This window comes from Prionailurus bengalensis, chromosome C1 (assembly GCF_016509475.1).
Source record: "Prionailurus bengalensis isolate Pbe53 chromosome C1, Fcat_Pben_1.1_paternal_pri, whole genome shotgun sequence".
In the NCBI taxonomy this organism is placed as follows: domain Eukaryota; kingdom Metazoa; phylum Chordata; class Mammalia; order Carnivora; family Felidae; genus Prionailurus; species Prionailurus bengalensis.
In genome coordinates this window covers 106855922-106879597 of record NC_057345.1, presented here as the reverse complement: position 1 = coordinate 106879597, position 23676 = coordinate 106855922, and the positions used below count along the sequence as shown (strand labels likewise).

The 23676-nt window shown below is 51.2% G+C and overlaps 2 protein-coding genes across 2 annotated transcripts; both read left to right on the top strand.

The window, feature by feature from the left end:
- Positions 1-420: 420 nt before the first annotated feature.
- Positions 421-8551, top strand: THEM5 (thioesterase superfamily member 5). Its single transcript, XM_043576344.1, has 6 exons — positions 421-746; positions 1912-2113; positions 3316-3454; positions 7532-7642; positions 7971-8095; positions 8393-8551. Exons 1-6 carry the CDS (start codon positions 624-626, stop codon positions 8434-8436), a joined length of 744 nt encoding a protein of 247 aa, XP_043432279.1. The 5' UTR covers positions 421-623; the 3' UTR covers positions 8437-8551.
- An 8270-nt stretch (positions 8552-16821) lies between these two features.
- C2CD4D (C2 calcium dependent domain containing 4D) lies at positions 16822-19602 on the top strand. The gene is made up of 2 exons (XM_043576343.1): positions 16822-17388; positions 18229-19602. The coding sequence occupies exon 2, from the start codon at positions 18436-18438 to the stop codon at positions 19462-19464; it is 1029 nt and encodes a 342-aa protein (XP_043432278.1). The 5' UTR covers positions 16822-17388; positions 18229-18435; the 3' UTR covers positions 19465-19602.
- Positions 19603-23676: the final 4074 nt, after the last annotated feature.

The following is a 23676-nucleotide window of genomic DNA, read 5'->3' as shown; positions in this document are numbered from 1 at the left end:
GGAGGCTTCTCCGTGCCACCCCCTGTCTGGGATATCAGAAGGGGCAACTGAGAGCTGTGAGGTGGTTCTCTGAGGGCCAGGACCATACTAGGGCTTTCGTGGTCTTGCTGCAGACCACATGCCCCAAAGGCTCCACCACCAACACACACAGACCCTCCCCCAACATCCTCCAATCAAGAGACAGACCTCCATTATCATTCTGGGGATCTTCTTGGATTGTTCCCCAAACACTTCAGGGCAGCCCTCTGAGGCTCCATGTACCATATGCTCTTTCTTTATGTATTTTTTTTTGCCTTGTTAACAAATACTTCTTTCTGGACTCAGGCCAGTCCTGTTAAACCTTCATGTCCAAACAGCATTGGCCCCTCCCCAAGTGCTGGGTGGGGCTTGGGACCAGCTAAAGGCCCCAAGCATCTGTGGGTGTTGTGTCAAACCAGCCCCATCTTGCCTAATCATCTGCAGAAGCTTGCTGATGAAAACCTTGTGACAGAAGGGGAGAGAGACTTGTCTTAGAGTTGGCTGTACCAACAGCACCAGGGTGCAGCTAAAGAGCACTCACTCACTTTGCTGCTTCCTTAAGAGCCTGCCAGCAGCCCCACCAGCCCCAATCCTCACACTCAGCCATGATAAGGAGAGGCTTCCAGGCAGTAATAAGACTTGGCCACCACAGAGTCCTTCCTGGAGCCCCCCATGTCCTGCCCAGACTCAACCGCACCTCAGCGTTTGGATCCTCCACAGACTCCCTGGTGAGTAAGTTCCCAGCTCAGCCAGGCAGGGGGCCCTTCTCTTGGGGGCTTAAGGCATAAAGAGCACTCCAAATTTCCACTTCCCAGATCATGGATGGGCAGGTGGGCAGTGTGGTGGGAAGCTATTTGATTTGGCAAAGGGAAGGTGCTCTTGGAATACCCAGATCAAGGGGCTCCTGGCTGGCTCAGTTGGGAGAGCATGCAACTCTAGATGTTGGGGTCATGAGTTTGAGCCCCATGTTGGGCCCAGAGATTACAGAAGGAAGGAATGAAGGGAAGGAGGGAGGAAGGTGGGGAGGAAGAAAGACAAAAGAAACCAAGGAGCCAGGATCCAAAACTAAAACCACTAGGACACTTTTGTCCTGGTCTGAATCTTGTGTGGCCACCAACAAGTCGCTTTCCTTCTGTGGCACACAGACCACTGCAGCTGAGTTGGGGGGTTCCAGATGGAGGGGTCTGTGTGTGGTTTGGCAAAGCAGCTGGCCTACTGCCCAGAGCAGTGACTGATCCGTGAGCCTTCAATGCCATAGAGGGCTCACGTTGTCTCGCAGATGGTATCACACTTCTGTGGGTGCCAAAACCGTGTTTCAAAGGAACTCTGCCCAGGCACGCTCACAGCTGTAGTCAGAGCTGGAGTAGCCCCTCAGGTGTGGGGGTGGTAATAGTGGTCTTCAACAGCTGTGGTCGCATCCCGTAGGGTAGACAGTGTCTCAGAACAGGCTCTAGTCTGACCATCAGTTCTCACACTCACAAGCTTCAATTAATAGGAGCAGTATTCGCTATTATGGGAAGTTTTATTCCCTGAAACTTTAGCCATATTTCCTCAGTCTCCCCATTTGTACAATGGGGCTCAGACTAGCAATTCTCAGCCTCAAAGGAGAGTTCACAGGTTTTAAACGGGACCACCACACAGCAGTATGCCTCTACCTGTCAGCCCTGGTTCCTTTTTTTCCCCTTCCTTTACAGTTTAGCATCTCCTTGCCAGTCACCCACAGGTGTCCCCAAACCCTCTACAAGGAAAATGGGCTGTTTCTTGTATGTCAGCACTGGTGGAAGGGCTTGAGGAGCCAGGAACCCAGGAGCAAATCACCTACAGGTCTCACAGCCCAAGCAGCAGCCTCCCTCCCCCAGGAAGCTGTTTGGTCTCCCTGATTTTGCTGCCCAGGTTTCAAGATTCTGCCTGGAGAAGACGGATTTGAAGGATTATGCCCTTCCCAATGCTAGCTGGTGTCCAGACATGCTGAACTTGTACCAGGAATTTCTGGAGAAGACCAAGACTGATGGCTGGATCAAACTACCCTCCTTCAAGTCCAACAGAGACCACATCCAGGGGCTCAAGCTCCCATTCGGGTTAGCAGCTACCTCAGGTAAGGGCTGGTCTGGGAGGACCCCTGGGCACACCCAGCCCACCTGGGGGTTCAGCCAATCCCTTGCCCTGCACTGACTCTCCACCCTCAGGAAGGAGATACACAAACTCCCTTCCAGTTCTCAGCTGGAAGTCCTTTCTGTGTCTGCCCCACTCCTTATATTTTCAGCCCCAGCAGGTGGCGAAAAGAAGAGTATGCTCTCTGGTCTCTAGCTCCCCACCTCCCATCCAAGAGAATATAATCAAGTGGCTACCTTTGCTCCTAGCCAAGAACAGCCCCCCTGCCCTCTGCCTTCTTACCTGGTGTTCTTCTGTATTGTCAAGCCTTATCCCAAGTCATCCTCTCCACCCAGTCCCCACCCTCACTGCAGGCCTTGGCATACCATCCTTGTTCTACTGGGCCCATAGCCAGTCTCCCAAAACACCCACCAGATGGATAGAACTTTCCACCTTCGTCTTTCTTCTTGTGTGTGCATGCATATGTGTGTGTCAGAGGGTGTCCCTATTTTCTTGTCTCATTCACATATGTGGTTTTCCTGCCTACTCATGACTGGGTGGTCCAGTAGACAGATGACCTTTAGGTTTATGTCACAAACAAGGCAGGGTCACCAAAATAATTTTTTTTTTCGAAGAACTTGGTATTCATCAAAAAAAGGATGTAGTTGTTGTCGTTGTCTTTCTGGGGGGAAAAAACCCAGAACTTTGGTAGACTTTTCTGCACTTATTTTACTTTTTGGGTTTTTTAAAGATTTTATTTTTAAGTAATCTCTACACACATATGGGGCTTGAACTCATAAGCCTGAGACCAAGAGTCACATGCTCTACCAACTGAGCCAGCCAGCACTCCTATTTGACTATGTTTAGTATTTTACTGTTTGTTATTTTGAATTATATATGAATTACATGTTACATTTTAAATTTTCAGTGTTTAAGATCTGTTAAAGTCTTAATCTGGTCCTGATCCTATCTCTACACTCAGGGAACTTCCTGACTATTCCTCCTTCCAGACTGAGGGATCCCTGAGAAGAGGGCTTTGTCTCCACTTTCAGATTGCAGAGCCTGGGTGTCCTCTGGTTCTCTCCCAGACCCTGTGCCTGAGACAGGGCTCCAGACATGGTGCTGAATGGCTGGCCCTGCATCCCAACGGGCCCCATACAATCACGAACTCCCCCTCCAGCTGCAGCCCTTCCCATCTCTCCCCAGACAAAAGCGATTGGCGCATCTTTACCAGGTGCCTCCAAGTGGAAGGACAAGGCTATGAGTATGTCATTTTTTTCCACCCGTCCAAGAAGAAGTCCATCTGTCTTTTCCAACCTGGCCCCTACCTGGAGGGGGCCCCAGGGTAAGGCCTGGGTGGATGTCCTCAGCTGCTTCCTGGGCTTGCTCAGTTGATGGATTAGCCACACACCAGGCCCTGGAGTCTGTACCTCTCCTTAAGGAGCTGGGTGGGGGTAGTGGGCACTGGGCTTCTGTCTCAACATCATGCCTGGGAGGGCATCCTGGATCGTCTGCTCCAGTCCCCATTGTTCAGACAAGGAGAGCCTCCTTATGGAGATCTGAATATTTCCCAATAAGAAGGTGGTTTTGGGGCCCACTTTGAGAGAAGGGTGTGGTGACCTTGGAAGAGGACAAAATGTGGAGCCAGACTTCCAGTCCTGCTCTGCCTTGCTGGCCTTTGGACCCCAAGCAGGCAGTTTAACTTCTGGCCTTCAGCCTCATTACCTGAAACCTGGGGCAGTAATATCCATCTGCCTAAGTGGCTGAAAACTATAATATTGTATATACTCATGAACCATACAGCACAATATAGCTATCAGACACCATCTACCCAAACTTCATATTTTACCCATGGACAAACTGAGGCACACAGAGGTAAGGTAACTTGCCCGCAGGAGCACGGGTAATCAAGGACAGACCAGGACTCTAATCTGGGTCCACCGATCTCTCTATTGTGTTCTGTTGTCTTCAAACTTGGAATAGACTGCTAGACATAAATTCCACAAGGGAAATCAAGCTAGCCTTGAGCCTCTTGCCCAAGGCCACTGTGCCACTAAGTCCGTGGTTGTTTGCCTTCTGCTCTGTCACTGTTCCTTCTTTAAACAATCGCTGAAAGCTGTTGGTGCCAGAGTCCCTGCAAGGCAGAGGGAGAAAGGGGGAGGCAGCGCTAGGGTCCCAAGGCCTGAGAGGGACTCAGTAGCCGTTAAATTCAGAGATTTGGGGTTTTTTTAATGTTTATTTATTTTTGAGACAGAAAGAGACAGAGCATGAACAGGGGAGGGTCAGAGAGAGAGGGAGACACAGAATCCAAAGCAGGCTCCAGGCTCTGAGCTGTCAGTACAGAGCCTGACGTGGGGCTCAAACTCACGGACCGTGAGATCATGACCTGAGCCGAAGTCGGACACTTAACCGACTAAGCCACCCAGGTGCCCCATCGGAGATCTTAATCGATGTCAGCACCTCCACAGGCCATGGTTTCAGACTGCAGCCCTTGGTCGCCTTGGCAATACAAAAGCAGTCTTCCATGGAGACACTGGTTTTTATACTAATGCATGCTGACACTGGGGGACTAGGTCAGAGCCCTGCACAGGTCAGGGATCCCCTTCCTTCTAAAGAGGAAAACCCCAAGTAGGGGGTGAAGTGTAGCTTTTATTTAGGGGCTCATGGATGTGGGGCAGGAGAGACAGAGGAGGACCATCCAACACTGAGGTCAGTAGGTTGAGGGGTCCAGAGAAGAGATTAGTACTGAATAGAAAGAAACACCCAGTTCGGTCTACTCTGTAGGGAAAAACCCAGCTCTCCTCTACCATTTCTTTCTCTCCTGTGTGTCTCCTTACTGCTCACACAGGACACTTTACTTCTGACACTTCTTATCACCACACGGGTGAAGGCTTTTCCCCACACCAAGCAATTCTGTGACACCAGCTGGGTGTCCTGCAATTTAACTCTATTCTGACACCATCTATCTGGAGAGAGCATCAGATCCCTCAGAGTAAGGGCTAGTCCACAGGCCTGCCCCCCACTTCAGATGTCAATCACAAGTAGCAGGCCCCCAGGCTCCCACGACTTCTGTCTGATTTGGCTATGTTGGGGAGCAAGAATTTCCTGCTGCCTTCAAGGGTCCTTCTAGCTGGATGAGGAATCATATTGATGTGAGACAGATGAACAAGAGGAAATCAAACGTAATAGTGTATAGGGGCGCCTGGGTGGCTCAGTTGGTTGAGCGTCCAACTTCAGCTCAGGTCATGATCTCATGGTTCGTGAGTTTGAGCCCCTCATCGGGCTCTGTGCTGACAGCTCGGAGCCCAGAGCTTGCTTCCAATTCTGTGTCTCCCTCTCTCTGCACTCTTCCCCTGCTTACACTCTGTCTCTCTCTCAAAAATAAATAAACATTTTAAAAACATTTAAAAAATTATTTAAAATAATCTTCGTGTCAAACTGGCCCATCTTGTGGTGGCTTGCGTTGGCCCCTACGGTTACAATTTGGAGGTTCCTACTAGCACCTCCTCACATTCAATTACTTTGCGAGAGAGGCTTACAGAATTCCAGGGAACACTTATGTTTACCAGTTTATTAAAGGGTCTGATAAAGGATACCGAAGAATGGTCAGATGAAGCACGTTCATGGGCAAGGTCTGGGAGGGTCCCCAATGCATGCAGGTGCTTCTGTCCCTGTGGAGTCAGAGTGCATCACCCTCCTACTGTGCCTGCGTTCACCACCCTGGAAGCTTTCCAAACCCTGCACCATTGGGATTTTATGGAGGCTTCCTCACACAGGCATGATCCGTCATTTACTCCATTTCTAGCGCTCCTCCCTTCTTGAGAGAATGGGGTGGGGGAAGGTGAAAGTGCCAAGATTTTAATCATAGCTTGGTCTTTCTGGGGACAGCCCCCATCCAGGAGCCATCCAGGAGCACGCCCAGAGTTGCCTCAATAGAACAAGACACTCCCATCTCCCAGGAAATTACGAGAGTTTCAGCAGCACTGTGTCAGGAATCAGAGGCAGACACCAATATATATTTTCTATCTTGTCATAAGTACCCACCCAGCCCATAGGCAATTAGGAGGGGTAGGTTACCGGCTGGCCAAGGGCTATCCTGCAGAATCCACACACTTGCCAATGGGCCCCTGCCTGGCCAGTGAGGATAAGGAAAGAGTGGGTTTGGGGTTCTTCGGCATCAACTCCTTTATCCCTCTTTCAAGCAATGTGGAGGTACACGAGGGGGTTTGTAAACATTACCTCATGTAATCTGATGAGATAGGAATTATTTTTGTTCAATTTTTTTAATATTTATTCATTTTTGAGAGAGAGAGAGACAGAGTGTGAATGGGGGAAGGGCAGAGAGAAAGGGAGACACAGAATCTGAAGCAGGCTCCAGGCTCTGAGCTGTCAGCACAGAGCCTGACACGGGGCTCAAACCCACAAACCAAGACATCATCACCAGAAGTGTCCAAAGTCGGACACTCAACCAACAGAACCACCCAGGCCCCTTAATAAGAATTCTTTTTATTTACGAATTATAGTGGAAAAACAGGCTCAGAACAGCTTAGCAATTTAGCAGCTCAAGTATTTATTTAGCAACTTGCTCAAGATCAAACAGGTAGTGAGAGGTGGAGTCAAACCAGGTGGGTGTGTGGTTCCATGGCCCCCAGCTCTCTCCCCTCCTGGTGGTGAGAACAGGAGAGGAATCCATGCTAGCACAGTGGGGCAGCTGGGCTGGTCCATGGAGAACCAGGCTTTTGAAAATGAGAACCCTGAATCCGTTTTGTGCTGTTAGAGTTGGACACCCTTCTATGTTCCCCAACCTCACCAACAGTGAAGTAGCTCTGGCATGCAGGTCAGTTTACATAAGAATGAACATTTCTCTCACTTTAAGTAAAGCAAGAGTTTGCACATCCTGCTGAAGCAGGCCCTTTCTGCAGGCAGTCTACTGGCTGCTCGGAAGGCACTAGAGAGGGCAGAGGTCACATTTCACATTTAGCCGCCTTGAAAACGCAGGTTTGGCCCTGGCACTGGCTATAGTGACAGATATGGTGGGGGCTGACCCCAGGCTGCGCCTCCAAGCCCAAGCCAAAAAGTACAGGGACTTTCCCCTCCCCTGTATGAGCGCACCTTTCCAAATGATGGCAATTGCTGCCAGCAGTTAGGTGATGAATCAGAAAAATGTTTTTCCATGAACTTTATCAGAAAAAAAAAAAAGCCCAACATTTTCCTGGCAAAATAAGATAATTGTGTCAGGGGGTGCTAACATGCTGAAGCAACACGGGAGAAAGGTTGAAGTGACTTTGGCCAGTTTGATCAGCTGGGATCCTACTCTGTTTCCTTTCCCGTCCTGGAGAAAGGTACAGGCAAGGTAGTTCCATGGGCAGGGTCGGGGTCAGAGGGAGGCCCATAGCCCAGGCCTTATTCTCCCCACCCCCAGGTTTGCACATGGAGGGTCCCTGGCCGCCATGATGGATGAGACCTTCTCTAAAACTGCTTACCTGGCTGGAGAGGGGCTGTTCACACTAAGCCTCAACATCAGGTTCAAAAAGTAAGTATGAATCCTTGAGATGTCAGCCAAAGTCACACCTTTTTTTATCACTGAGGGCTGGCCATCCTCAGTGTTGGGTGCAGGAGCCCTGTCTGCCACTCTCCTCCCCCAGTTGCTGCTAAGCTGTTCCTCTAGTCCCTGGCCAGAGCACAGCCTCTCCCATCAGATTCCAGGAGCCTGCAAATGGGCCCTGAGCCCTGGGCCACTTGTTTCTTGGGGCAGGGTGGGTTGAAGAGAAGGATGAAGTGAAGAGGAGTGAAGGGATGGTGGCCAGGGTTAGGCTGGGCTAAGCTACATGACGGCTGGGCTAAGCCACGCCCTCTTTCAGTTTGATCCCTGTGGGCTCTCTGGCTGTGCTGAATGTTGACGTGGAAAAGATCGAGGACCAGAAGCTTTACATGTCCTGCATCGCCCAGAGCAGGGACCAGCAGAGAGTCTATGCCAAGTCCTCAGGTAAGGAGGTTCTCAGCCTCAGCCCAGACTCTGTCCTGCCACCATCACCCTCAGGACAAATGGAAGGAAGAATACTGAGGATCCGGTCCCAAACTGAGGTCCAGCTTTTTAGAGTGGGAATGGGCGCCTGCTGTAGACTCTGATGAAATGAGGGAGAACCCAGCTAGGATTTTTTTTTTCTATGTATGAGTGGCCGGACCTGTACCACAAGGACAGGATCGGGTACTAGATAACAGGATGCAAATGCTCCGTGCACCACATCCAGCTCCTGCCACTCAGCTTGCCCTTCTCCTGCAGGTGTTTTCCTTCAGCTGCAGCTGGAAGAGGAATTGTCCCAGTGACAGTCACTGTGCCTGCTCAGGACCCACTGCAGAGCAAGGAGGTGTCTCCAGGAAGTGACTGGTGAGATGAAGAAGAGGGCACTTTCCTCTGAGTAAATAAAGATTCACAACTCCTTCTCAGGCTAAGACCCTTCTGTAGTGGGAAGCCAAGATCCTGCCAGCACCCCCCACACACCCACTTTCCCATCATCACCAACCAAGAGATTTCTTCAGCACCTGCACGTCGAGGCCCTGGGTGAGGCACCGAGCACACAGTAACGAGAGACAGACAGAGCCTCGGTGCTGAGGTGAACAACAGCAGGCCACAAGCAGGGGAACCTCAGCTCCTGCCACCCCACCCTGGCTCCTGCCGTGGATGCAGTACAGACACAAAGGGAGGGGTCAATTTCACTCTATAAAGGAGATTTTAAAAAAAAAACACTTTCTAGGGGCGCCTGGGTGGCGCAGTCGGTTAAGCGTCCGACTTCAGCCAGGTCACGATCTCGCGATCCGTGAGTTCGAGCCCCGCGTCAGGCTCTGGGCTGATGGCTCGGAGCCTGGAGCCTGTTTCCGATTCTGTGTCTCCCTCTCTCTCTGTCCCTCCCCCATTCATGCTCTGTCTCTCTCTGTCCCAAAAATAAATAAAAAACGTTGAAAAAAAATTAAAAAAAAAAAAAAAAAAACACTTTCTAGAGGAAGCAGTGCTTAAACTGAGTCTCAAAACTTGAGTGGTGTTCACCAGGCAAGCAAGGGAGGGGAGGACTCTCCAGGCAAAAGGGATAGTAAAAGCAAAGGAATGGGGTAAAAGGGCAGAGTGACTTTGGAGAAGAGCAAGGTTTTGAGTAGGGCAGGAGTTTAGGGAAAGAGAAGGGGGCAGGGCAGGAGCAGACCATGGAAACCTTCCCAAACCCGGCTAATGCAACTTGAACTTTGTCTTGTAGGCAAAAGGAAGCTTTTAAAGGGTTTAACGTGGAGGCCGGCAGGGGGCGGACATAAAGTTTTGTTTTTTAGGAAGACGACTCTGGTGGCAGTAAAGGGGGAGTCAGCAAGCCTGACGGTGGGAACACTGGCTAGGAGGCCCCTGCAAACCCCCCAGCTAGAGATAGGAAGGCTCTGTCGTGAGTCAGAGCTTTGACAATGAGAGAGATGGAAAATGTTACACACACAAGAGTGTGAGACTTTGCCACTTATTATATGTACTGGATTTGTGAAGAAGAATCTTCCAGAATGACTCCAAGTTTCTGGCCTGGGGATGGCGGGTGGCCTTGCTGGGAGAACAGAGGAGCAGTTCTGAGGTGGGGGTAGACAATGAGTTAAGTTTCTCACACATTGAGCCTGCCGTGCCCGTGGTACTTTTGCCACGTGGCAAGCACCAGCAGGAACCTGGATGTTGTGGTCTGGAGCTGAAGACTGGTGAACAACTGACTCGGTATGTAAGTCATCAATATGAAAACTGACACAGGACAGCTGGGAGAGAAGTCTACAGAGTGATGGGAGGGGAGGGGAAAGAAATGAAAGATAGGGAAGGGCTCAGAGATAGAACCTTTGGTCACACAAAGGGTTAACATTGGGGCAGAGGACCAAAGAGCCACTAGAGGCCTAAGATAGGACAGGAGTGACTATTCTGAAGAGGGAGAGGTCAGCAGTGTCAAATGCTTAAGAGAAAGCAAGACAGATGAGAACTAAAAACAGTCCTTTGCCTTTGGCAGTAAGGAAGGTGAGGTCTTCTTTGCTGGAAGGTGGGCACAAAATCCAAATTATGTTGAATGAAAAATGGATGGAAATGACAAAGTGACTCTAGATGATTCTTTCTAAGAATTTTGTTTGTTGTTGTTGTTGTCAATGTTATTTAAAGAAAGAGGGTTGAGTGTATTTATAAATTGCTTTGGAAGGAGCCAGTGGAGAGAGGCTGAAACTCTAGGAGAGAGAGAGGCATCATCCAACAGAACAGCTGTCTGGTCTTAGAGATGGATCAAGAGCACAAATGGCAACAGCATCAGTGACTCTGATACCAAGCAGGATGGGAGGTTGAGAAGATTCACACCAGAGCACCTCAGCTTCCTCAGTGAAACAGGAGGCAAGGCCATCCGTGGGGAGAGAGGTCTGGAGGAAGGGCAGTGATTGGGATAGGCCACTGTGGGGATCAGGAGAACAAACCAACCAGGTCCATGTGGGCCAAGGCATGCAGAAGGCCCAGGTGCTGATGGAAAACAGGGAAGTGCACTGACCTGAGGTGAGGAGAAGGTGTGAGCCAGCTGGCAAGACCATGGGACAATGGCTGATAAATCAGGTGAGGAAACAGTGGTAAAGGAGAAAAGAGAACATGGCCAGAATAATGGTCTGACATGGAGAAGATTACAGACAGGGGGAGGCACCAGTCATCCAGGAGAAATCAGAACCTCCATCTGAGCTACAGATGAGAGAAGTGGAAAACCGAGCAGCCTCCTCAGGGATGGCAGGATTCTGTTAAGACAACTGGGTGCAGGGAATGCCCAGGAAGAGGTCAAGGACTCGAGAAGTTTTACCAAAGAATGAGAATTCCAAAGGGCATATCACAAATGATTGTTAATTATTAGGTGTGGTGAAGCCAAATACTAAAACAGGTAAACCTTTACAGCTCCATAGCACAACCCATATCTTAAATAGAATGGACTTCTTACGCACATAAAGTCCAGTTGTTGGTGTATAGGAGTCATTCAGGAATCTGGCTGACAAAAGTTCTGCCATATCCAACATATAATTTCCAGATTCATCCTGGGTGTTGATATCCAGTTACCAGATGGGAGGGGAGAGAATCACAAGGGAGGTGTTTGGGGGCCAAGCTTCAAGGTATTTCCATTGCCAGAACTCAGTCATGAGGCCCCAATAAACAGCAAAGGGAGGTTGGTTGGAGAATATGGTCTAACTATATGTTGTGGAAGAAAGAGAAAAGGGATTGGTGAGTAGCCAGCAACTACTGTCTCAGTCTGAGAGGAGGATCATCAGAGAAACAAACAGTCTACGCCCAAACCCTTATCCTGGCAAGTGAAGAATTCAAGTTCAGGCCTAGGCTGAGGTTCCAGGATCTGGGGCTGGGGCTGGGGATTCAGGGGATCAGAGAGAATGGACCCTTTTGTGGCATGGAACAGGGCCAGAGAGTTGTACACAAAGTCAGCAGTGGTGGGGAGGTAGGGAAATCAGGTTCTCTTTCTAGTAATTAGACCACACACTTTCTAAGCCACCAATCTTGAATAATGGGTCAAAGATTGGTGGACCTAGATTTGAAGGGCCTTGACCCAGTGGCCCTCAAAAGCTAGAGTCATACCAGAGGCCATAGCCAGAAATCTCGTGGCAGCCAACTTTCCACCCCCCCCCCATATATTCACATCAAAACCCTATTTTTCTGTGTTTACAGTTGCCCTGATAATCTACAAACACAGTGCATACCAAAAACTTGATGGACCTGATGGACCTGTATTCACAGTCAAGGAGAGCCTATTTGTCATTAAAACACTTCCAGTCAAGGAAAAGAATAAAAACAAAATAGTTGTACTTAAATTTCCATCTTAAAATAGATTAGATGCATCTGATACTTCTAAAAGAAACAGGTAGAAATCTACAGAGGTGGGAAGGCCCCACAACCTGTCTGAGAGTGTCAGGCTTCACTGGATAAGACCAGGAGGATGAGCAGGGACACTGGTAAGTGAAATGTTGTCATCATCTCTAGGCTCTAGGGCTTTGACAAACACCCCTCCCCTCCAGGAGGCCAAGTTGTGCAGCTTTCTAGGCAGAAACAGGGGAGGTGCTGCCTCCACACTTAAAACAAATTTACCTGGAATGCAACTACTGTAAAAGTAGATGGAGTGGAATCCAACTGGCCATCCAGACAAACGTGGCAGCTTCTCCTGCTTATAGCAGAGGATATGTGTTCTCCAGAAGCCTGAGTCAAGTGTCAAGAGAACTGAAGAGTAAATAAGACAGCTGTAAGAACAACCAGTTCAAGAAGGAAGGAGACATTGGGAGCTCATACCAGCTCTTGAAGAAGGGACCCCTAAGGCCTTCCCAGAACTGCAAAGCTAGATCATTCATCAAAGGTCCTGGGTAAGGAGCCAGAGCTATCAGACACAGTAGATCACCAAGCCCCTCACCTGCCAGCACCCATAGTGAGCACTGGTGGCCAAGTTATGCTACCTGAGGCCACCCCTCAAGGCCATGGGACAGACAGCTTAGCGAGACCCAAAAGCCCAGAGAGTCCTGTAACTGTTGCCTGTCTACCCGGAGGAAAGGCCTGTGCCCTGCCTGCCTCTTCATCAGGCTTCAACCCAGATGAACTCTGTAATGCCCCGTCCTCCAGGTGTGCCTCTACAATGGCAGTGGCAGGAAAAAGGAGATGAGGGCCCTCAGTCACATGTAATGTCCCCCAGGAGCAGCAGTGATGGTGCTGGAGGAGGTGAGGAGGCAGCACTCTGGGCCTCATTCAAGGGAGTTCTGCTCAAATCCAAAGACCTCTAGGGTATAAGAAAGAACAATGCTCTTTGAGACAGAAGATCTTGGCTTCTAGTCTCAACTCTGCTACTGTTTGGCAAATCATTTCTTTCCAGGTCTGATATCTTACTGTTCTCATTAAGTCATCTTATGACTACTCAGTGTGCCAGTCATTTGTTTGATGGCTCCCAGATCCCCACCCCTCCCCTACTCTGCCTTAGATTGTGCAGGGCTAGTGCATACAAACTACAGTTCCCAGTCTCTCTTGCCACCTATCTTTGAGAGGCCCTAGTGGCCGACTGGAAGGCGGAAAGTAGAAAGAAGTAAGGGTAGTTCTCCCCTTCTCTTTGCTTTGAAAGGTGACTCAAGTAGTGCCTGTGTCTCCATGGTTCCAGATCCTGGTAGACAGTCCTCACCATCCTATTTGCCTTCTTAGCTTCTTCAATACCTTTGTAACAAGTTCCCTGTGTTAAAACTCCCTCTGTTGAACTACCCAGCAAGTGCTGTTTTCCTCACCAGACCCTGACGGATACAGCCAGGCTGTGGATTATTTGTAATCAGTTCTCAGTCCCCACACTGTGCAGCCCAGGTGGTGTGCACTCTTATATGCACCCCTGATTTCATCCACCAAGAGAAGGAAATGGAAGGAGAGAGGGAGCCAGAAACTGAATCGTCAACCACTGAGCAACAGTCCTAAACCAAATCTCTGCCCATTTTCCCCCTACATCTGTACAGCTGAGCACAGCTAGAGAAAAATCTTGCAGCCATGCTGCCCAGTCTCAGCATAAAGTCATGGTTGCTCTCCTAAAGGCGAGCCTACAGTACTACCCAGGACCCATCTTGCATTTTCCCTAGAGCATCCAGTCCCCTGTCCTCCTGGGTGACTGTTCCTTTCCTGGTCCCCTCTACTCAAACCCTAAAGCCACCTTCTCCTCCATCAATCATCACTCTCAGCTGGTGACCTGAGTAATTAGAAGCATTCAGAGTAAACAAGTTCCCACTACCCACTCTTCCACCTTCTACCTCTATCCAGTTACTCTATGTTCTCCCCAGTAGCTGGGTGAACTGTTTACACAGCAGGCAAAGGACAATTCCCAGAATGATTTCTCACACACGACATCTATTTCTTCAGGAATATTGCTGCACCAATTCTCCTCTGTCTCTTCTACATTACCAATTTTCCCCTTCCTATGGAATCTTTCCCATCGGCATATAAACACACCACTATTTCTGTCATTTAAAATTTTTTCTCTTGATTCCACTCCCTCCCACCCCCGGCCACTACCCCATTCCCCCGTGCTCTTCTAGTAAATCCTTCAAGAGAATTGTTTTTGCTCTCTCTTTCCCCTAACCTTTCAGCAGCCCACTCCAACCAGGCTTTTGCTTCTGCCACCCCATTGAAACTGGTCTTCTCAAAGTCACCAGGGACTTTGCATTGCTAAATCCAGTGATCAATTCTCAGTCCTCACCTTACTGGATCTTGTCACAGCATCTGGCACAGCTGGTTCTCCTCCTCTCCCCTCTAAATATCGGCATGCCCAGGACTCAGTTTGAGTCTCAAGCCTCAGACCCTTACTCTTTTCTACCTACACTTCAAGTCTTGTGACTTTAAATTCCGTCTTCATTTCTCTTGGTGCCCACATTTATATTTCCAGTCTGGAACTCTCCTCTGAGTTCCAGGTTCATAAATCCAATTGCTTGCCCAGCGTCTCCATTTAGATGTCTGGCACGCATCTCAAACTTAATAGATCCAAAGCTGAGCTCCTAAACTTTCTCTCTTCTCAGCAAATGATAACTCCATTCCTCCAGTTGTTCAGGCCAAAAACTTTGTATCGTTCTCTTTCTCTTCAGATGGGGATGGGTCCATTTATTGGCTTTAGCTTCAGAATAGATCCAGATCCTGAGTCATGCCCCAATCATCTTGAACAAAGATTATTTCAATAGTCTCCCATCTGGTTTCTCTAATTTTGCCTTTATCCCCTTCATTTCGTTCTCAACACAGCTGCCAGAGCAACTCTTTTAATACATGTCAAGTCATGTCACTCCTCAGCTCATTATAAGTAAAAGCTAAAATTGTCACAGTGGCTATAAGCTCCAACAGCATCTGTCCCTGTTATCCCTCTGACTCCCTCTCTTCTTCACTCATTCTGTACCAGCTATGCTGGCTGCTTTGCCTCCTTGAACACTCTAGGCATGCCTCCACCTCAGAGCCTCTCACTGGTAATTCCTTCTGCCCAGAATGCTTTTCCCTCAGATAACCTTCCTCTCTCCTTCATGTCATTTCTAAAATGTTCTCTTCTCAAGATGGCCATCCCTGACCACCCCATTTAAAATTGAGTGCTCCTCTATAATCCTTTCCTACTTTTACTTTCTCCCCAAACACTGATTTCCTTCTAATAAACTGTACTATTTTTACTTTTTTTTTTTTTTTTTTTTTGTCTATTATCTTTCTTCCTCCACTAAAGCATCAACTTCAGCTGGCTAGGAGATGTATCTCTTTTTTCACTGCTATATCCTCAAGTCCAACACAGTGCCTGGCACATGGTAGGTAGTCAATGACTGAATGAATGAATGAACGAATGAGGCCACAGAATCAAACTTGTCTGAATCCTACCCCACACCTGGACTTCTTATTATAGAAGCAAAAAATGTCTTATTGTCAAGTCCAGATTGAGTTGGGTTTTCTGTTTTCTTGTACTTTTAGCAGAAGTGAGCTGAACTGATGCCCATGTATTATCTGACTTAGTCCTCATACTAACTCTGAGGATTAGGTATGTTCTCTCTGTCTTCCAGATGGGAAAAATGAACCCTGGACAGATTAAGTTATATGCCAGAGATCACACAGCTAGTAAATCGCAGAGCTGAGATCCTCAACCCATCTGACTGATGCCAAAGCCATGAGTTCTTGGCTGCAGCACTCCATGCAGACCACCCTCCCGAGAAAGGACACCAGGGCTGAGCTGAGTGAGGAGCTAAAAGGTCTGGGTCAGTACTAAAGGGTCTGGGGCCACCAGGGACCTCCATAAAAGAAACACTTGCTCTTTCAAAACTCTCAAGTATCAAATGTTAAAATACCATCGTGTTTCCTGCATTTCACCATTTGTCTTGTTGTTGTTGCTTGCATCTTTATTGTCTGTCTCTCCCCTTAGACTGCCCCCCATTCTATATATCCCCAGCACATAACACAGTGAATGGAAGACTGAATTGATTCAGGTATAATTCTGCTTAATGTCATTAATTCATTCAACAAATCCTGATTAAGAACTTGCCTGTACTAAGCACTGTCCTCATGATGCTTACAGTCTAGTAAGACACTAAATAATCACATACAAAAATCACAGAGAAAAAAAAAAAACCTGTGACCAATGCCAGAAAGGAAAGGTATGGGGCACTGTGAAAGTATACAAGAGAAGTCCCTAATTTACTTTTTTAAGTTTATTTATTTTGAGAGAGAGAGAGAGAAAGCCAGCACAGGAGGGTCAGAGAGGGGGAGACAGAGAATCCCAAGCAGGCTCCACACTGTCAGTGCAGAGCCTGATGCGGGCCTCTAACTCATGTACCAGATCATAACTTGAGCTAAACCAGAGTCAGAGGCTCAACCAACTGAGCCACGCAGAAGTCCCTAATTTAGATGGAAGGCTGTCAGATCTGAAGGATGAAAGGGGGGGTGTGGTCCTAGGGGAGGAAATAGCCTATGCAAAGATCCTAGGTAGGGAAAGAGCCTGACGCCTTCGCCTTCGAGGGACTGAAGGATGGTGGGTGAAACTGAGGGTCACATCTTGCCAGTGGTGGCCTGTGCTTCCTAGGATCTGCTTGCAGGAGAGGGGAAGGAAAGGCGAGGCAGCCTCCATGTTCACAGTTTAACAGCCTTCTGCCAAAGACAGGGAGCACAGGCCCAGCTTGAGCTTGGCCCAAGGACAGAAGGAGCTTTGTCGTCAGTGTCTCTATGTTCAGACATTTGGATCCTGGTCACTTTTCCTTGGGCCAGTGTAATTCAGAGAACTAGTCACAGAAAGTCACTCTGTCTGGAAAGCTATTGTGATGGCTCCAGAACTGCACAGGGTGTTGGGGGGAGGGGGAGGGGGTGGTCAAAGGATTCCAGCAAGGAAGGCTTTGCAGAATATGTGGTTTGTGTGATCAAGGCGATGGGTTTCACCTGGCAGGGCTAGGGTGTGGCCAGTGCAGCACACAGGGTGGTGGAGGCCACTGCCCGATGATAACGACCTCCTTACTGCAGCCCTCCCAGGGGCGGGGGGAGCAGAGGAGGCTGGGGTCCCAGGACTGGCTTGCTGCTAGAAAGCTGGAGGAAGGAGTTAAGAAGGACGGGCTGATGACCGTGGAGACAGAGCTCTGTTTATCCAGGAAAAGAGGTCGTACGTAGGCAGCGGAGGCCCCTGCCAGCTCCTCCCAGAAGGACTGGGCTGGGGGAGCAAGCCAGAGAGGAAGCTACTCCCCTCCTGGCTCTGAACGCCTGCTGATCAGAGGCCAGGAACCGGCGGCGGCCTACAGGTGAGGCCTGCACCCCGGACGTCCGACGGAGCCTGCCATGGGCTCGGACTCCCAGGCGGACGGCCGGAACGCCGCGGTCCGCGGGTGGGGCGCGGGGGTGCGGTGAGCGAGCGGCAGCGGAGCCTCTGAGAGAGCCGCTCTGGGGGTGGCGGAGAATCAATACCGCCTTTGTGCTCAGTGGTTTCCTGGGGAGAAAAGGAGTGGAGGGGGGGAGTGGCGGCCCAACGGCCGGCCCCGCCCGGCAGACTCGGGATGCGTCGGGGCGGGGAGGCTGGGAACGGGACAGTCAGGGCTTGGGGTGGAGGGGATTCTGTGTCCCCGAGAGGTGCATCTCCTTGGACGGCCCTGAGTGCTCGCAGGACAGCAGCCAGGTGTGCAGCGAGTCCGCTTCTGGCCTCGAGCCGCTCGGAAAGGAGAGGGAGGAGCAAGAGGAGGCAGGTGGGGCTGGGGCCAAAGGATGGCTCAGTCTTACGAGGATTGAGCCGAGGCGCGGGGAAGGCAGCCAAAGGGGACCCCGGACAAGATCTTGGAGGAGAGTCTGCGTCTTCAGGACGAGCGAGGGAGAAGGGGATGAGCTTGCCCAGGGCCTCTATGCCTCTTCAGGGGAGCAAGATGTACAAGCGGAGTTTGGGATCTGGGTCCGTGTTTGTGACTACAGACCTTTTGGTGATTTGAGAATGTCCCTCTAATTCTCCTAACAGTAGCTAGAGTTCTTTCTAGTGGGTATGTTGGGCCTTCTTCTCTTTAGAGTGAACACCGTTAGCACTAACTGTGGAGTCTGCATTTGCCGAGGCCTGCATCTGAAAATGTGACTGTCCGGTATCCTCCATTTCTCCCCAGGCCTCCAGGCTTCACAGCCCCGTTTTTTCCCGCCCAGAGAGGGGCCCGCGCGCTGGGGGCAAAGTGCTCGACCCACCCGGTGTATGTTCGGAGCGTCACCCACCTCAAGCCCTCTTCTCTCCTCCGAAGGCCTTCCCTCCCAGAACGCTGAAATTGCACCTTCTCGGCCTCGCGGAATTCGGACTTCCGCCAACCTCACCCCACTTCATGTGGCTCTTGGAGAAAGCCGGCTACAGGCTGGGGGCCCCGGAGTCCGGGCCCCGATGGGCGCCGTCCAACCTGCTCCCCAAGCGCCGAGCTCGGGGCCCGCCCGCGCGCGCCTGTCCTAACGTCCTCACCCCCGACCGCATTCCGCAGTTCTGCATCCCTCCCCGGCTCCCAGACCCCGGCGGCGCCCAGCCCCCGGCTGGGCGAGGCCTCCCCGCGGCCTGTTCGCTGCCGCACCTGGCGGGCCGCGAAGGCTGGGCCTTCCTGCCTGAGAGCCCGCACACTCGCCGGCGCGAGTCCCTGTTCCACCCGCCGCCCCCCGCCGCCGCCAGGGGGCTGTCCCCGGCGCACGCCCGGCTGCACGTATCCGCCCCGGACCTGCGCCTCTGCCGGGCCCCCGACAGCGACACGGCCTCGTCGCCCGAGTCGTCGCCCTTGGGCTCACCGCGGCCGGACCCCGGCCGGCCCCGGCCGCGCTCGGCGGCCCCGGAGGAGGCGAGCTCCGCCCGCACCAGCCCGCACGCGCCGCGCCGCGCGGGGCCGCCACTCTTCCACCCGGACTTCCCGTGCTGCCGGCTGCGGCCCACCAAGGAGAGCGTGCTGCGCCTCGCGCCCCGAGGCGGCCAGCTGCGGCTCTCCGCCGAGTACCTGGCCGGGCCCGGGCGGCTGCGCCTGCGCCTGGTGAGCGCCGAGGGCCTGCCGCGGTCGCGGGCCGGGCCCGGGAGCGGCGGCGGCGGCTGTTGCGTGGTGCTGAGGCTGTGGCCGCGCGTCCGGCCGCGGGGCCAACGGAGCCGCGTGGTCAAGTGCAGCGCCAACCCCATCTTCAACGAGGACTTCTTCTTCGACGGGCTGGGGCCGCCAGACCTGGTGGCCCGCAGTCTGAGGGCCAAGGTGCTAGACCGGGGCGCGGGCTTCCGCCGAGATATCCTGCTGGGAGAGTGTGAGACGCCTCTTATGGCCCTGCTGCCCCCCTTGGGTGGGGAGCTGGGTCCGGGGGCCTCCCTGGCGCCTGGCCATCTCAGTCCATAGGCTGAGAACCTGTCTTTTCCTCAGGAGGCCTCCACTCGATCTGCAGTATTCGTTCTTTTCAGGCTGCCTGGCGGGTATTTATTTTTGCTAATAAAGTGTCTGCTTCTAGCAGGGTTTCTCCCCTGTTGGCACCCTATACTCTCAGATCTGCAGCCTACTCTCTTCCCTCTGCCATGGCTGTACCAGGGATGGAAGAAGCGCGTTCACACTGAGTTGGAGCAGACCTCAAGTGGTGGTTCTCAAACTTGAATAAGCATTAGAATAATCAGACATCAGCAATGCTGAATGAGTGTGTTAAATATGCAGACTCCTGGGCTCCATCCCCAAGAGACCCTGAAGCTAGTTTAATAGGTCCGGGCTGCGTAGGTCCTAAGATCCTGTCCAAAAAGGCCTCCACCCCTCCTGGGGGCCCTCCAGTCACTGAGTCACTCCAGAAAAAAGCTCTGTGACTGAAACAAACATCAGCCACACTCCCCCTGCCCCCCACCAGTCCCCCTATCTCCGGGGATTCCAGCAATCCTCCACTCATCTACTCCCCACTTGTACCCACATCTGTCATGAAAAGAGATGAAATTTCTGTATCTTGATGAGTGAGTCAGGAGACATCAGACACAGTGCTGAGTTAGGTGTCCTGTCTCTTGCTTATTCCTGTGCCATCCTAGGAGGCAAAGCAGGAACCGAGAGTCAGACCAGCACGTGGGGACTGAATGATGGAGATAAAATGTCCCAGGGATTCATATGGGGAGGGAGTCCCATCTGAGTGTGAGAGCACTTCTTTTTTTTTTTTTAATGTTTTTTAATTTATTTTTGAAGGAGAGAGAGAGAGACAGAGCATGACTGGGGGAGGAGCAGAGAGAGAGGGAGACACAGAATTCGAAGCAGGCTCCAGGCTTGATGCTGTCAGCATAGACCCCGACATGTGGCTCGAACTCATGAACCGCGAGATCATGACCTAAGCAGAAGTTGGATGCTCAACCAACTGAGCCACCCAGGCACCCCGAGAGCACTTCTTAAGGATGCCCAGTGAATAGGGGGAGGGTGGGGATGATGGATAAATGTAGGTCAGATTCTGTCTACCTCCTACCTAAATGTCCCGATGTCAGCAGTGACCTTCTTCTCTCTCCACCTTCCCTGGAGTAGGTTCCTCTTGGCTCAGGCCAGGCTTAGAGAAAGGAAGGAGGGAGAAGGGGAAGAAAGGGAGGAAGGGAGGGAAGGAGGGGGGAGGAGAAGACACTGGGCCAACCAGCTTCTTTCCCCCTCCCCCTTGGGCCCTTTCTCAGTTTCCATGGTGCCCTGAATGGGGGCAGAGAGGGGCGGGAAGAGCCTGCTGGATCCTGATAGCCCTCAGTATGTGTAATGCTAACACAACACACACATACCTCCATTCAGATTGCCCTGATTCCTTCTCCATCCTCTGGTTAGGTACCCCCACCTGTTGCCCCAGCCCAAGACCAGTAAAATCTTGCTCCAGATGTCCACCAGGTGGTAGCATTGACCAAGCAATAATAAGTGCTAACAGCTACCAAGATTATCACCAAGCAAGGAACTGTTCAATAACTTGTCGACTCAGTTTCTTCTTCCCAGCAATTCCCAGGAGAGTTAAGTACTATTGTTATCCAATATGACCTTGGTCTTTACTCATCTACTGAGGAGTAAAGCTAGGATTTGAACCCAGAGAGTATGGCTTGAGTCTGGGCTCTTAATCCCCTCATTATCTAATATATAGGTGCCAGCTGCAAGTTCCCAACCAGGTCACTCTGAAAGGGGTCTCCTCCTGCCCTAGGATGACAGCACTCCAATTTTTTCAATCTGTGAAGTCACCCATGGGTCTAGCTCTGTCCTTAGAACTGTCCTACTTCAACCCCACCCCACCCCTGCCCCCATAATAACCTTTGGTAAGCAACTGCATTCGATGCCCAATTGAAAGTCCCTGGAAAGAAATGTAGAGGCCCTTTAACTTTCATTCCTGCATTCCTGCAATACAAGGTGGGGAGGCCCCACGAGGTGCCAGGCAGTGATCAAAACAGACATGAGGTTCAAACAAGTTACAAAATGAGTAAGTAAAATGTAAAAAAAAAAAAAAAAAAAAAAAAGTTATTTGGTAAGATAGAGAAAAAGAAAGCAGGAAAGGGGCATAGAAAAGGGGAGTCACTGGGGCGCCTGGGTGGCTCAGTCAGTTGAGTGTCCGACTTCGGCTCAGGTCAGGATCTCACAGTTTGTGAGTTCGAGTTTGAGCTCCGTGTTGGGGTCTATGCTGACAGCTCAGAGTCTGGAGCCTATTTCAGATTCTGTGTCTCCCTCTCTCTGCCCCTTCGCTGCTCATGCTCTGTCTCCCTCTGTCAAAAATGAATAAACGTTAAAAAAATTTTTTTTAATTAAAAAAAAAAGGGGGAGTCAGATAAAGAGAAGGGAGGACTATAGGAATGGAAAGAGAGAGGGATGGATCAAAACATCTTTTGTTAACCACAGTACTTTGTACCAGGTCTCGTGCCTTACCTGTGTTATCCCAGTAATCATCACAACTGCTCAGTAAGGTAGTTATTGTTTGTTAGTCCCATTTTCCTGACAGGCAGGTCGGGGAAAAGCCAGGCTGCAGGGAAGGTTTAGGACCCTGGCTCCACCAGATGCCCCACCCCACCCTGCTGCTCAGAGGCGGCTGTGAGGTGGGAATTCACAGAGCAATTCACTCAGTTCAAAGCTGTCAGCCGGCCCCTGTGATGGGGGCCACAATGTCCCTGGAGAAACTTCCTGGCCAGCTAAAGCCACAGAAACATGCCCTAGGACAAATCAGGTCCTAAGAACCCCTCTTGTGTGCACACAGCTGGGGCCTCAAAGCCTCCAGGACAGTTATTGTTGTCCCCTTTTTACTGATGTGGTAACTGGAGACCAATAAATGGCAGGCCACCTTCTTATCCAAGTCTTTTGGCTCTAAAAACCAGAGCTCCTGCCTTTCAACCCTCCTTGCTGCATCCAAACCTAAGTGACCACAAATGTTAACTGACAGATGAGTGATACAGGCAGGGTCACCATAGAAAGTTCAGGGCCAGGAGCTGGGGTCAAACTCCTGCTGTTCCCTCCACCCACAGTGGCCTTTGTGACAGGAAAGGGGAGGGGTGGAGGCTGTGAGATCTACAGATGTTTATAGAGCACTGGTTGTGCTTCTTCTAATGGTTTGGGGAGGAGGAGGGACAACCCCCTCCTTGGGTCACTCCAGTGGGTTGGTGGGTGGAGGTCTCCCCCCCAACCCCCCGCCCCGCATGGACCTCCTAGAGAAGACCCAGGAAAGGTTGTCCTAATCAATGAATCAGGCTTCCCAGAGGGGTGGCCCTTGGAGGATGGGGCTGGGGTAGTATGTTGTCCGTAGCCTGCCCAGGCCCCACATATACTTTCCACCTCCACCCCCCCAGGCACCCCCCTGGAAGGGCAGGCTCGCACTGAGCTTCAAGTGGTTTCTGTGGCTTAGGGGGTGGGGGGGGAGGGAAAACAAGTTGGTGACTGCTCTCCAGTTCCAAGCCACCACCACCACCCTCCACCCCCTCCAGGCTGCTTGCTGGCCCCCTGAGTTGAGATTCCCCAGCCTGATAAGGGAACTTGGGCACGTGGGGGGGTGAAATGATTCTCAGATCCCTATCAGCCTCTTCCTTGCATAAGAATGTAAGAATGCATCGGAGGAAAAAAACCACTGCCTGATTTGAAAGGACTGATTCCTCCAGAAAAAGGGGCTGTGATTGGAGCAGGAGGGAAGAAGGTTAGGCATGGGGGGGGGGGGGGAACTTTCAAAAGGATGACCATGGTACCTTCTTGCCCTAGGGAGAAAGAGCCCCAGGCATGTATGCTTAGGGCAGGGAAGGAGTAGAGACCTGAGAGTGTCCAGGAGGCACGTGACTCACAAAGACCCAGAGGCCAGGACCCTGTCTTCCCGACCCCCGACTCCCGGCACTTCGTCCTCACCCCTCACAGTGGCACAATTAGCATGGCTAGGAGAGACAGCCATGCCTGTAGTATCTGGGGTGGGCAGGACCACCTGGCACAGTGCCAGGGCCTCCACTCTGTACCCACAACTGGGATGTCAGAAAAGACCCTGGGAGACCCAGAGTCACAGAGGAAGAGAGGCTGAAAGAGGAGAAAAGATGGAGAGGTACAGAAGACAGACCCATAGACAGGGAGGAGCTGGCAGGGAGAGACACAGATAGAGGATCCTGAGTGGAAGCA

Coding starts and splice junctions, on each gene's coding strand:
- THEM5 (XM_043576344.1), top strand. CDS start 624: ATGATAAGGAGAGGCTTCCAGGCAGTAATAAGACTTGGCCACCACAGA. Junction 7,643..7,970: donor CTCAACATCAGGTTCAAAAA/GTAAGTATGAAT, acceptor GCCCTCTTTCAG/TTTGATCCCTGTGGGCTCTC. Junction 8,096..8,392: donor AGTCTATGCCAAGTCCTCAG/GTAAGGAGGTTC, acceptor CTTCTCCTGCAG/GTGTTTTCCTTCAGCTGCAG.
- C2CD4D (XM_043576343.1), top strand. CDS start 18,436: ATGTGGCTCTTGGAGAAAGCCGGCTACAGGCTGGGGGCCCCGGAGTCC.